General features: G+C 45.4%; 1 protein-coding gene across 5 annotated transcripts in view; it reads right to left on the reverse strand.

Moving 5' to 3' along the window:
• The window catches only part of LOC109880108 (disabled homolog 2-interacting protein), a 256,453-nt gene that overhangs the window by 21,564 nt on the left and 220,008 nt on the right, over positions 1 to 14,881 (reverse strand). For all 5 annotated transcript variants that reach the window (XM_031808701.1, XM_031808700.1, XM_031808702.1 and 2 more), the window contains 2 exons: positions 3,631 to 3,775; positions 66 to 210 (listed from right to left, as the gene is read on the reverse strand). In XM_031808701.1, the coding sequence (XP_031664561.1) occupies positions 66 to 210; positions 3,631 to 3,775 (290 nt within the window). The remainder of the gene's footprint in view (positions 1 to 65; positions 211 to 3,630; positions 3,776 to 14,881) is intronic.

The following is a 14,881-nucleotide window of genomic DNA, read 5'->3' on the forward strand; positions in this document are numbered from 1 at the left end:
GTGGTTCCTAAAATGTCATGAGAGATAAATGGTAGTGTATTGTGGCCCGGTGTCCCAGTAGTTACCAGTAGGAGTTGATGATCTTGCAGAAGGCCAGCTCGCAGCACATCTTCAGGTTGCTCTGGTGCTCCTGCAGGTCATTGGACGAACACTTGGACGGGTCCACCTCACAGTTCTCATCTGACTCATACAGCGCCTTGATAAACTCACCTGTAACACAGGGAGAGAGAGAGAGAGAGACAGTCAGACACGGACATTCAACCAGTTCGGAGAGTCAACGGGGTTGGAGAGGGAGACAGTCAGACACAGACATTCAGCCAGTTCGGAGAGTCAACGGGGTTGGAGAGAGAGACAGTCAGACACGGACATTCAGCCAGTTCGGAGAGTCAACGAGGTTGGAGAGAGAGACAGTCAGACACAGACATTCAGCCAGTTCGGAGAGTCAACGGGGTTGGAGAGGGAGACAGTCAGACACGGACATTCAGCCAGTTCGGAGAGTCAACGGGGTTGGAGAGAGAGACAGTCAGACACGGACATTCAGCCAGTTCGGAGAGTCAACGGGGTTGGAGAGAGAGACAGTCAGACACGGACATTCAGCCAGTTCGGAGAGTCAACGGGGTTTGAGTGAGAGACAGTCAGACACGGACATTCAGCCAGTTCGGAGAGTCAACGGGGTTGGAGAGAGAGACAGTCAGACACGGACATTCAGCCAGTTCGGAGAGTCAACGGGGTTGGAGAGAGAGACAGTCAGACACGGACATTCAGCCAGTTCGGAGAGTCAACGGGGTTGGAGTGAGAGACAGTCAGGCACGGACATTCAGCCAGTTCGGAGAGTCAACGGGGTTGGAGAGGGAGACAGTTAGACACGGACATTCAGCCAGTTCGGAGAGTCAACGGGGTTGGAGAGGGAGACAGTCAGACACGGACATTCAGCCAGTTCGGAGAGTCAACGGGGTTGGAGATGGAGACAGTTAGACACGGACATTCAGCCAGTTCGGAGAGTCAATGGGGTTGGAGAGGGAGACAGGTGAGTGACGAGACACAAACATTCATCCATTCAGACAAACATTAATTCAGACGCAAAACATTCATGAATTCAGACACAAACATTCATTGATTCAGACACAAACATTCATTAATTCAGACACAAACATTCATTAATTCAGACACAAAACATTAATTCATTCAGTAAATAGTTTGTTGCTGGAGGTAGTTATAATGATTGACCACCAGGGGGCTGTTTTTGCTATTGACCGCTGGGATTTAAAACAATTAAAATGACACTGAATCGCTGAAAGAATGACCGTCTCAATTCAAAACATCACACCATAACAGCATACCATAACAGCATACCATAACAGCATACCATAACAGCATACCATAACAGCATACCATAACAGCATACCATAAGCAAGACATCACTTCAGACCGTCACCAACTATCCAATGGCAACAGTATGTCAACCAACAATAAGAACCCTGAGTGAACCTGAGTCAGAGACCCAGGTCATCCCAGGTAACACAACTGATGTTCATGTGCTTCAGACAACGCTCCATCAACGTTCCACAACCCCCCCCCCTCTCCCCCTTCCTGTCAACCTTGCCCTTCCCATATGAAAGAGAACAAGAGAGGAAGAGAGAGAGAGAGTGAGGGAGGAGACCGAGAGAGAGAAAGAACGAGAGAGTGGATGTGGTAAGACTATAAAAAGAAGATCTCATCCGTAGTTTGACAGTGATAAAGGTGTAATCACTTCCCCTGTACCAGTTTGTCTGTCTCTCTCCCTCCCCCTCTCCCTCCCCCTACTCCTGGTCATCCTTATGTCACCCCTGCATGGCAGACCAGAACCAGTTCATCATGGCATGCGATGAGATGTTCCATTATTCACCTTCAGTAGTCTTCAAAGCACAGTAGCTCCAAGGAATACACACATGGATGATTCCCTGAGGCCCCAATATATTCTTAACACAACCCCAGAAATAAATAAAGACAGACAGACGGACGGACGGACGGACAGACGGACAGACAGACCTTTTAGATCTATACACAGAGAGGGAAATGAGAGAGGGATGGAAAAAGAAAGAGCATTTGCAGGGAGGGCGTGTGCTTTTCTGCAGCTAAAACTGCTGCTGTGTACGTGTCTAAATCAGGCTGGATGAGGTAAATACAGCAACATGCACCAGGCTTATCGCCGGGACCACGGCCAAACAATAACACTGGACTAACCTTATGGTAGAGAAAGGGAGAGTGAGATAGGGAAGGGGGGAAAAAAGAGAGAAAGTCCTGTGTACAGGAGGGTTGGGCCTTCTCTGCCTTAAGACCTCCACTACAGCTCAATGACCTTTGACCTCTACTACAGCTCAGTAAGCTCTTTACTATGAACTATCTAAAAAAAATTGGTATTTCATTACTTTAACAGAACATTTCCTGAAACTTAAAAGATGGTTATATTTAATTTCAATTTTGGTAATGTTATAGGAACGTTCTCCGAAAGACGGCACAACTTCAGAGAATGTTAAAAAACAACGTTCTTCTGTGGGAATTTCAGTACTTCAGCATAATGTTTCCTACAGGTTTCCTTATGGTTCTATTTAAAGCCATGTTCTCAAATTGTTCCGGAACGTTAAGAAAACTTTCAACAAAAACAACAAGAACATTTTAGTAACGTTCAGGGAACGTTCTAATAATGTTATTTTAAAACATATACATTCCATTCTTCTCAGCATCAACAAAACTCTATCCCCTATCGTGTTAAGTGTGTTGACCGCGCCTACTCATTTTCCACATCTGAACTTAAAGTGGAACTGGCAGCGTTTGAACTACTTTGCAGATATGAAACAAACAGACAATCATAATATTAGACAGTTTCAGTTTCAATGACTCAATATTTTGGACAAAAACGGATTGATGTAACTAAGGCTGGGAATGTCAATACAATCAAACTACCAAGGGCAATGATCACAAGTCAGTCAACATGGCTAATAGGCTAACATATCTATTGATTTAGCTATTTATTTAGCTATTTATTTAGCAAGCTAGAAACCGAGGGCCTAACGTTAGCTCGCTGCTTGGAGGATGTCAGGTCATTGGAGGAGTGGGTGAGTGACCGACCTTTCCTCTCAATTTTTCCCGGTGAAGACAGATGGTTTTTAATTAGGCGTTATTTACCGCAGTGTCTATTGACTGTCCAAACGCACGGCCGCTATCCCACTCTATAATGCTATAGAATATTCACAAATAGCCTTACTCTACGTCATTCCCAAGCATTCTATGAATTCATGCTTGTTTGATTAATAGTGTGAAGACTTGAAGGCTTGAAGGCAGGCATTAGAGAGATAAATAATGTTTATCTTCTCTCCTCCAGAGGGTGGCCTGCGCTGAAGGGAAATGTCACGGTCCACAGACTGGAGCAGTCATCTCTACAGCCATCTCCTACAGCTGAATACAAAGACCATATCTACAGCCCCATCCTCCTCACCTGTACAGCAGATCCTACCACATACATCGTCTCCAATAGCTTTATCTCTCCTCTCCTATAACTGAACACATAGAGAGGCTGGAGAAGACAGGAAGGCAGACATTCAGAAAACGAGGCAGGCAGACAGATATATAGATACAGACAGACAGACTTACCAAGTGCGTCCTGCAGGTACTTCTGCCCCACCAGTTTGAGGTACTCCTCTATAGCCTTAGTGGCCAGGGTGTTCTCTCGGAAGATCAGGTGCTCGTTCTCCCCACACCGGTCCACCTCTGACATCATCAGGTCAGTCAGGAAGTCCTACAGCAAAACAGGAAGAGAGAACATGTTGAGATGAGACTACAACTCCCAGAAGACACTGCAGTTGCTAAGCCAGCAGCATACCACCCTGCATACCACTGCTGGCTTACTTCTGAAGCTAAGCAGCGTTGGTCCTGGTCAGTCCCTAGATGGGAGACCAGATGCTGCTGGAAGTGGTGTTGGAGGGCCAGTAGGGGGCACTCTATCCTCTGGTCTAAAACATATCCCAATGCCCCAGGGCAGTGATTGGGGACACTGCCCTGTGTAGGGTACCGTCTTTTGGCTGGGACGTTAAACGGGTGTCCTGACTCTCTGAGGTCATTAAAGATCCCATGGCACTTTAAAAAAAATATTTTTTATTTTTTATTTGATTTAATCCATTTTAGAATGAGGCTGTAACGTATTCAAAAAGTGGAAAAATCCAAGGGGTCTGAATACTTTACTGTGTTAGTCTGACGTGTGTAGACCTATGACACAACTCATATCTTATTTGCATTGTGCAAGTAATAATACAAATTACAATAATAATTTATTCAATTTATATAAGTGCTTTTCAAAGAATCTCAAAAGCGCTTCAAAGCACACAAAAAAAAGACAAGTAATTGAGAAAAACAACATCACGACATCATGAAATAGACAGTCGATAGAAACTTCATGGCTTGAGTGGTCATCTGAGGGAGGTGGTCAAGTGGGGAGAGAAAGTCCGTAGGCAGGGTAGGAAACGCAGTCTCATCAAGGTGTCTCAGTCGGATGAAGTTGTGGCTAAGCCACTGCAGTTCATGGACTCTGTAGTAAGTAGGTAGTTAGCTAGCTAACTACCTACTTCACTACCCCAAAAATGAAGCCCTCACTTGGATGATGCTATGGCAGTCACGAAGTGGTGCCAGAAAGCATACCACATTTCAATAATAGTTAAAGAGCAGCCTTGTAAATTTGTCCTCCCTACAATCCTCATCGGAGCACACCACTGCCGTCTTGCTTTCGGATTCTCTCCATCCTCGACCAGCTAACGTTAGCTAGCTAGCCAATTAAACAAATGACTTGCCAGTTTCAGTCTTAATTAACGCCGTGGTGGATTCTGATTATATGAATTAGCCACATTAATTGCAGTGTCGTGTATTCATGGATGCCAAGGGAAGCCAGACTTCCCCAAATATTTGACCAATAAAATAAATAAATAATCATAATAATTGATCTTTCGTCTCTCTGTGTTTTCATAATTTTCCGTCAATTCGCTAGTGGCTGAATCTCACCGGAGAAATCATCTGAGCGAGGGAAACGGCGCCCCTCTGTCTCAGTATGTGTAGCCCATGTATCTGATGCTGTCTGGAACAAAAGAGTATGACATGTTGCCACCGTAGCATTTGATTGATTGATGCCAGCAAGCATTTGGCCTCCTTTGATAAAACAATTATAAAATAATTAGCCTATCAGCGTTGAGCTGAGCTCAACTGTGGGTTGTCCTGGCACAGCAAAATTCCCCCCAAGGGCAACCAGTTTGGATTTGGCTTCACACCAATCAAATCACATCCTAATCAAAACGTCATCATTGTCAGACAAACGTGTCTGTTTCATGTCTGCTTGTGTTGACCTGCAGTACCTAGCTTGCTAAAATCGTCCCTTTCCTAAGCCGTGGATGGAGATGTGGATTTGGACTTGTGGTTTTGACATAATGCTCTGTACAGGCCAACGATTAGGATCTAACCATAAATGAATATATTGTGCCACTGGCCTGAGATGACTGAAGTTCAATATGTAGCCTAGATGTAGCCTGGTAAGCTCACGTTAACTAGCTAGCTAATTTAACTGGTTAATTTTTGCCCATGCGAGGAAGTTAGGCTACCTACTGTGGCTAAAATGCTTGCTAGCCTATGGAAAAACTAAAAGCGTAGTATATGACAGACCATAGACTGCTTTGGCAACACGAGGAGGATGGCATTGGCGTTCAACTAGTACACACACACACACACACACACACACAAATCAATATCATGGACGGCCACATGATATTAAGCAACATTGATTGAGCTAAAAGCAAAAGCACTCACAAACATCTACAGATGCACAATCGAGAGCATCCTGTCGGGCTGTATCACAGCCTGGTACGGCAACTGCTCCGCCCACAACCGTAAGGCTCTCCAGAGGGTAGTGAGGTCTGCACAACGCATCACCGGGGGCAAACTACCTGCCCTCCAGGACACCTACACCACCCGATGCTACAGGAAGGTCAAAAAGATTACCAAGGACATCAACCACCCGAGCCACTGCCTGTTCACCCCGCTATCATCCAGAAGGCGAGGTCAGTACAGGTGCATCAAAGCAGGGACTGAGAGACTGAAAAACAGCTTCTATCTCAAGGCCATCAGACTGTTAAACAGCCACCACTAACATTGAGTGGCTGCTGCCAACACACTGACTCAACTCCAGCCACTTTAATAATGGAAATTGATGTAAAATATATCACTAGCCACATTAAACAATGCTACTTAATATAATGTTTACATACCTTACATTACTCATCTCATATGCATATGTATATACTGTACTCTATATCATCTACTGCATCTTTATACAATACATGTATCACTAGCCACTTTAAACTATGCCACTTTGTTCACATACCCTACATTACTCATCTCATATGTATATACTGTACTCGATACCATCTACTGCATCTTGCCTATGCCGCTCTGTACCATCACTCATTCATATATCTTTATGTACATATTCTTTATCCCTTTACACTTGTGTGTATAAGGTAGTATTTTTGGAATTGTTAGGATCGATTACTCGTTGGTTGTTACGGCATTGTCGGAACTAGAAGCACAAGCATTTCGCGACGCTCGCATTAACATCTGCTAACCATGTGTATGTGACCAATACAATTGGATTTGATTGTATTTGAAATAGTTTTTGGTATCTTTAAGTTTGTTTTCAGTGTATTAAAGCGAAGTATAAAAATGTAGCCTCATTGATTTGATGATGTTTAAATGTTTCTGTTGAAATGGTGCTGGAATAACAGAGGCTCCTGTTGTCTTTAGGCTACATGGTTATAAATCAGTATTTGTTTAGTAAACTGTAGTAAACTGTGGAAAACATATAACTGTCTGTTACGTTCAATATTTTGCTTTGTGGACTTCACCGGACAGATGTCGCTTTCCGTTTTTTGTGATAAAACAAACGTAAGTGTAGTCGAATTTATTCCGCCACTGTGCGACTCTTGTCTTTTCGTTGTCATGGTCACGGTGGCGTATGAACGAATGGGTTATAGAGCAAACAACGTTGTACTATAGTTGATTTTGATTGGCTTGGCTTCCCCAGTGATTTTACACACGCACTGCTACTGATTAATTGTTCATTTTTTGTACCAACTTGACCAGACTCAAAGCTAGGCACATGGACTCCCTCTCAAGGTAAATCCCAACTGCTTTTCCCTATTGTACAGCATCGAGTCTCTAACGGCCGCATTGGCAACTCCATCTGGAACTAACCCATCAGGTTGCCACACGTTCTTAAAACAAACATATTGTCGGTGAAAAAAATGCCATAAAAAGGAATTCATGATCAAAAAAAATATTGATATAAGGTACAGGAGCTCTCTGCTTAGGCTGCTGCTAAGGCGCCATGGCCCTGCATTTCATTTCACGTGTTGATAAAAAATGTTTTAAATCAACTGACAGAGAAAAAGTGTCATTTTTCCGGTCCATTTCTATTTCCATTAGCAGTCGAGTGAGAAAGTGAGACTGTGTGTGTGTGTCACAGTGCCAAGCCCTGCCCATAGCAGTGTGATTACGGCTCACACTGTGATAATGGTTTGTCTCATTCTTCTGACGCAGTCATGGGGGAGTCTGTATTATCTAACACACACACACACACACACACACACACACACACACACACACACACACACACACACACACACACACACACACACACACACACACACACACACACACACACACACACACACACACACACACACACACACACACACACACAGTAATGGCAAAATGGAGATGTGTTATCAAAATCATCCACAAAAGCCATTCAGTATAAACTAACCTAGCTCAGAACCATACTACCGGACAAGCGGAGAGCTAGTAGCACATGACGGTGATGGCTAAATGGGCCTGTGGCAGCAGGGCTGTTCGTTAAGGGAATTTGCGTGTGTGTGTGTGTGTGTGAGAGAGGAGCCCAGTTTAGTGTGAGGAGTGTGTGTGTTGATCTGTGAAATGTGCAGGGATCTGCACGGCTAGGGATAATTGGAAAACTGGGAAGAGGAAAAGGTATCATGGACCATCCCAGTCCCTGCCATCTGGCCCTGGCAAATACTTCCTAAACACTTCCAGAACGTCACTCAAACCCAATACTAGGACAGCAGGAAGCAGGGTAGAGCGGCCTCTGAAATTGAACGCCAGCAGGGTGAGAGAACGCCAGCAGGGTGAGAGTACGCCAGCAGGGTGAGAGAAAGCCTGCAGGGTGAGAGAACGCCAGCAGGGACAGAGAACGCCTGCAGGGTGAGAGAACGCTAGCAGGGTGAGAGAACGCCAGCAGGGTGAGAGAACGCCAGCAGGGACAGAGAACGCCTGCAGGGTGAGAGAACGCCAGCAGGGTGAGAGAACGCCAGCAGGGTGAGAGAACGCCAGCAGGGTGAGAGAACGCCAGCAGGGTGAGAGAACGCCAGCAGGGACAGAGAACGCCAGCAGGGTGAGAGAACGCCAGCAGGGTGAGAGAACGCCAGCAGGGTGAGAGAACGCCAGCAGGGACAGAGAACGCCAGCAGGGTGAGAGAACGCCAGCAGGGTGAGAGAACGCCAGCAGGGACAGAGAACACCTGCAGGGTGAGAGAACGCCAGCAGGGTGAGAGAACGCCTGCAGGGTGAGAGAACGCCTGCATGGTGAGAGAACGCCAGCAGGGTGAGAGAACGCCAGCAGGGTGAGAGAACGCCAGCAGGGTGAGAGAACGCCAGCAGGGTGAGAGAACGCCAGCAGGGACAGAGAACGCCTGCAGGGTGAGAGAACGCCAGCAGGGTGAGAGAACGCCAGCAGGGTGAGAGAACGCCAGCAGGGTGAGAGAACGCCAGCAGGGACAGAGAACGCCTGCAGGGTGAGAGAACGCCAGCAGGGTGAGAGAACGCCAGCAGGGTGAGAGAACGCCAGCAGGGTGAGAGAACGCCAGCAGGGTGAGAGAACGCCAGCAGGGACAGAGAACGCCTGCAGGGTGAGAGAACGCCAGCAGGGTGAGAGAACGCCAGCAGGGTGAGAGAATGCCAGCAGGGTGAGAGAACGCCAGCAGGGACAGAGAAGAGACAGATGTAGTGAGAGAGGGGAGAGAGGAGAATAAACAGTGGGGTACCGTAGTCTTTAAAGAACAGACGAGGAAAGAGAGCGAGGCAGGGAAGAGACAAGAGGGAGAAAGAGAGAAGAGAGTGAGAGAGAGAGAAGAAATTGGAGCGAGAGAGAGAAAGCAAGTCAGAGAGAAATAAGAGAAGGAGGGTACTCAGACAGGTCCTGTGGTTCTAAGCATGTTATCCCAGAAAATCAAAGACTAGCAGCAGGAAGCCAATCAGAGAGCTTGATGTGAATGAAAAGAGAGACTTTCCGTTAACACACGCGCACACGCACACACACACACACACACACACACACACACACACACACACACACACACACACACACACACACACACACACACACACACACACACACACACACACACACACACACACACACACACCAGCAGCAGCAGCAACACATCTCTGGGTGGTGTGGCAATAGTCGAGCCGCTGCTGGGGAAATTGGCAGGGATAAGGGATCAGACACACACACACACGAGGTAGCCTGAGGATACTTGACCTTTCCTGTGTGGATGGGCAGCCACCTGGCCAACCATTAGACTAGGGGTTCTTCTTCTCTTCTCTTTACCCTGGGAGAATGTCAGGCCAATTATGATCTATTCTCCAACCTCCACCCTTCATCTCCACCCCTTTCCTTTCCTTTTTCTTCCCTTTATCGCCATTTCTGGCAAATTCAACCCCGATTAGAGAGGAGTTAGATGAGAGAGCAGGGGCAGAAGAGAGAGAGAGGGGGATGCGAAATGGGAGGGGGTGCAGAGAACGGAAGAAAGAGGGATAGAGAGAGGGGGGGGGGTGCATGTAGCCTTAGAATGGACTAGATGCATGTATCCTTAGAATGGACTAGCAATACTCAAGGAATACAGAAACCTTTGGTAGGGCAGAGTGTGTGTGTGTGTGTGTGTGTGTGTGTGTGTGTGTGTGTGTGTGTGTGTGTGTGGTGTGTGTGTGTGTGTGTGTGTGTGTGTGTGTGTGTGTGTGTGTGTGTGTGTGTGTGTGTGTGTGTGTGTGTGTGTGTGTGTGTGTGTGCGTGCGTGCGTGCGTGCGTGCGTGCGTGCGTGCGTGCGTGCGTAGTAATCACAGGGCCAGCGGAGACCAGTGTCATAACAGAGTATTACTAGGAACCCCACTCTGCCTCTCTAATACGCCAAGACAAGGGCCTAAAAAGAGCTCCAACCCCCCTTCCCCTCTCTCTCTCTTTCCACCACTCCTCCCTCGTTCGCTCTCTCCTCCGGCCCGCCCCCCTCCTCCCTCGCTTCAGTGCTAATGAGGAAAAACGGGACACTTTCTATATTACTGTCACATCCCATCACCCAGACTATACCTCACTACCACCACAACCTCCCATGCAGAGAGACATGAGGGAGACAGGAAGGAGGGAGTGAAGCGGGAGAGGGAGGGTAGGAGGGAGATGAGCGAGCCCGGAGAAGAAAGTGCAGCTCAACAGATCAGAGTTAATAAACGGAGGAGATGAGGAGAGGGAGGGAGGAAGAGGATGGTGGAGAGAGTGGGAGAAGAAAGTGCAGCTCAACAGATCAGAGTTAATAAACGGAGGAGATGAGGGGAGGGAGGGAGGAAGAGGATGGTGGAGAGAGTGGGAGAAGAAAGTGCAGCTCAACAGATCAGAGTTAATAAACAGAGGAGATGAGGGGAGGGAGAAAGTGGACGGAGGGAGGAAGAGGATGGTGGAGAGAGTGGGAGAAGAAAGTGCAGCTCAACAGATCAGAGTTAATAAACGGAGGAGAAAGGACAGGGAAAGAGGGGAGAAGTCTATTACCTAATTTAACCAGGATTCACGGAATGTTGCCTGTAGAAAAAAAAGGGCAATGTTTATATGATCCCCTTTCAAACAGTCCCATTTTTACCTCTTTCTTGTTGGCATTTGCCATTTATGCATCCAGTGCTTAGCTGGCATCGGTAGGGCTGGGAGAAGAGACATTTAACTTTGACCCTGTTTTTGTGACCGTTGTCATGGTAACCTGACTAACCCAGCATTGATTAAGTTCTTAGATTCCTCCGACAGAATGCACTGCTATCATTTCTTTACATTCACAACAGTAAGTTAGCTATTTTTAGCGCATCATACTTGTTAAAAAAATTGTTTCAATTCGTTCATTTTAAATTATTTTCAAACAAGTTCCATTTTCTAACAACAGTTTGAATTGAGGTGTGTTCTGCCTCCTCAATAATTGACATAGAAGTATCCCATTTCACTGTTGACGACAATTTATGTTTGAGGCTTTACTGAGCCGGACAAACTTCTCTCTTGGACTAGAGCCCAAGCACATCCCCAGTGTTTCCCCAGATCAAGTGTGCAGACGTTTGCGCAGTCTTGCATAAACTTTTTGTCACACCCTGGCCTAACCAAAATAGAGAATAAAAGCCTGTCTATGGCCAGGGTGTGACAAAAAGTTTATGTGACTAGGGTGGGCATTCTAGTTTCTTTATTTCTATGTTTTGTTCGGGTATGGTTCTCAATCAGGGACAGCTGTCTATGGTTGTCTCTGATTGGGAATCATACTTAGGCAGCCTTTTTTCCCACCTGTGTTTTGTGGGTAGTTAGCTGTTTAGTTGCCTGACAGAACTGTGCGCTTTCGTTTTTTTCTACTTTGTTATTTTGTTGCGGTGTTCAGTTGAATAAATATCACGAACGCCAACCACGCTGCACCTTGGTCCACTTCTTCAGACGAGCGTTACACTTTTTCCCCCTGGCACATTTTCAGGCTGGCGCTCAGATTGCCTTCATTGTTGTTTTCCTAACAAATAGGGAATAACTTTGGAAATGTGTGTGTTTCTATCAAAGTAAGTGCCTATGCAGTGTTTCTAATGTAGCATACCGTATGTACAGAACCAGTCAAAAGTTTGGACGCACCAACTCACTCATGGGTTTATTTAGTTACACTTTTTTGGTTACTACATGATTCCATGTGTTATTTCATAGTTTTGATGTCTTCACTATTAAAGAAAAACCCTAGAATGAGTAAGTGTGTCCAAACTTTGACTGGTACTGTGTGTATTGAGCATAATGTATTTACTGTTTTATTCACGTTTTCAAGTACTGGTGACAAATCATGCATTCTGATTATTGCATCTATTGTAATGGACACGTGATGTGTGTGAAATACTTTTTTGAAGGTTGTACTGATTATAATGAGCTAAGCTATTTGGCCAACTGTGTGGCGCCATGTTTGTTGACATTCTAAAATGCATTATGGGTGTCACGTAAACGTTTGTCAGACCAAAGATGTTATAACAAAAATGAGGTGAAGGGATGGTTCACTCATCTTTCGAATAAACTTCCGGGAATGAAGGGAAGTGAATGATGGTAGACGACACATCCTCTTCAACATGCATACTGCAAACAGACCAAACTCATCTTGTCCTATTATTATCTTTGGTTGACGCGAAAAACAAACAAACATGGAGGTGGGCACAAACTACCCATTGTCGGATTACTTTAGATGACTAGAAAGCGTTTTATTCAATTATTTTGATCAATGGCGAGTTCACCCGTGGACTGATTCATTGTAAATAGTAATTGCTATTAGCTAATTCATATTATGGTTTGTCAGCTGAGAGTTAGCTAAATATGACCGCTTGAGTTTAATCAATCTTTCCTCAGTTAGCGCTAGGACTAATGTAGCCTACATTTTCCGGTTTGGATGATTGTGTTAGGCTGTAGCTAAATGTGCTAAATGTTTCTGTGTAAAAAAAAAAAGAAGTGTGGCCAGCTCAAACGCTGTATGCTGCGTCAATCATAACTGGAAGTTCTACATAAGCGTTCTAATCACATCGGTTTGAGAGTACACTGCAGGGACCACTGTAGAATGATCACACCCATGTGTTGGTTTGTGTCAAACAGGTTAATGCGTGCCAAATTCGGTAAGATGAAAGGCAACGCTTTTTACTGAGGCGTCGGCGGGTGTTTTAAACATAATACCGCAATCACGTCTACCTCCCTTGAATAAAAGTACCGGCTTCCCCTTTCCGATACAAAGGAAAGCCATTCAAAAGAAAACGTCATGGGTAAGTTGGCAGGTTTCGGTCTTGGTATAAAAGGGTTATAAAGAGGTTAAACTCCAGCAGAAGAGTCTCCCTGCAGACTGTCTTACCTGGCAGCACCACACTCATAAAGCCTTGTCCATCCCAGGGGTGTGTGTGTGTGTGTGTGTGTGTGTGCTATAGCACTTCGGGGAGATCAGCTTTCTTGTGTCTTCTCTGGGGCAGTAGTGAGACAGCAGATGTGTGTGTGTGTGTGTGTGATAGTGTCTGTGTGCGTGTGCGTGTGTTGGCATGTGCTTGTTTGCCGGGGCATGGTTCTTTATTGAGCCTTCAAAAAAGGGTTCTACAGTATTGAGAACCAAAAAGGGTTCTGCTACGATTACATGCCAAAGAACCCCTATCGGGTACTATTTAGAACCATTATTTGTTAGTGTGTACATGTCAACATAAACAGGAGCTGGGTACAACAACAAAGATAGCTGAAGAAATCAGGACTTCGACATTGCCTGGTGTACCTATTCAATGCATCTCGTTACAAAACACTGATTATAACACACACACACACACACACACACAGAATATACTCTGACCCTCAGAATACAGAGCACATTACATTCCCGGCTATCACAGACAACAAAAATAAAAGACGCAGAAAATCATTCTCTGTTAATGCTGAGATCTCTCACTTTTTCTAAAGCGTTTCCATAGCTAAATTTGTCAACGAGAGATAGTGGGAGAGTCTTGGCATCTTCCTTTAGGGCTGGCCAATATGGCCAAAATATCACATCACAATTATTTTCTCACTTGTGACTGTATTTTATGTTTTTTTATAATAAAAGCTCTAAATATGCTTGAGTAGTGGTTTTAATGGGGCTTTTCTCTCTCCTGATTGTTAAAATAAATAACAAATCATCATAATTTACAGCATTTTCTGACATTTCCTTTTAATCCTTTTAATTATCACTCCTCACATTTCCTTGTGGTACACTGTGGAAATGATAACAAATAAATGATCATTTCCACAGTGTACCACATTTTTGTTGTGTTTGTATGCCTCTTTTGGGTTTAATAGCCAACACCATAAAGTCCCAAAGGCAAGACAGGAAGCTTTTCCAATAAACGAGTGAAGACAAGCTACACAACGTATTTTTTTTAAGGTATAGAAAACAAGAGGGCGTAGAGAGAAGAAAAGAGATTACAACAGCGATTCGGCTGATCGATAACTGTGGCTTAGAAGCCCCGGGCTGAGACTCTAGGGGAGCGGACACGAACCACTCTCACTCTCTCATCTATTCCCCCTCTCTCCTTCCCTCCCGCTCTCCTCTACCACTCCCTCCCTTCCCATGGAGGGTATAGTACATTGTAGTACAGAGTAGGGTCAGCTGGGAGAGCTAGCTGGGGATGAAAATGAATCCCAGTCTTCCCACAGGCACAGAGTGAGGCGGCGTCCCAAATGGCATCTTATTCCCCTAGTGCACTACTTGGGCCGGAGCCCTAGTGTCAGTCAGCCTTACAGCAGAACAACATCAGGGAGCTAGGACCAAACCTCTCCACATCACTGCTGTGGTAAACACACTGTAGTACCGTGATAGCTGGAGGAGGGCTTTCATCCAATGTCATCAGCTCCTTGCAGATATGGGGGGGGTATCCCATATCTCTTTTGTGTGGTGTGTGTGTGTGTGTGTACACATGTGTGTCCTGACCAAGGTAGGAAGGTTTAGGAGTTAGGGTTAGGAGTTAGGATTAGGTTA

The sequence above is a fragment of the Oncorhynchus kisutch genome, linkage group LG29 (genome assembly GCF_002021735.2).
Source record: "Oncorhynchus kisutch isolate 150728-3 linkage group LG29, Okis_V2, whole genome shotgun sequence".
NCBI lineage: Eukaryota > Metazoa > Chordata > Actinopteri > Salmoniformes > Salmonidae > Oncorhynchus > Oncorhynchus kisutch.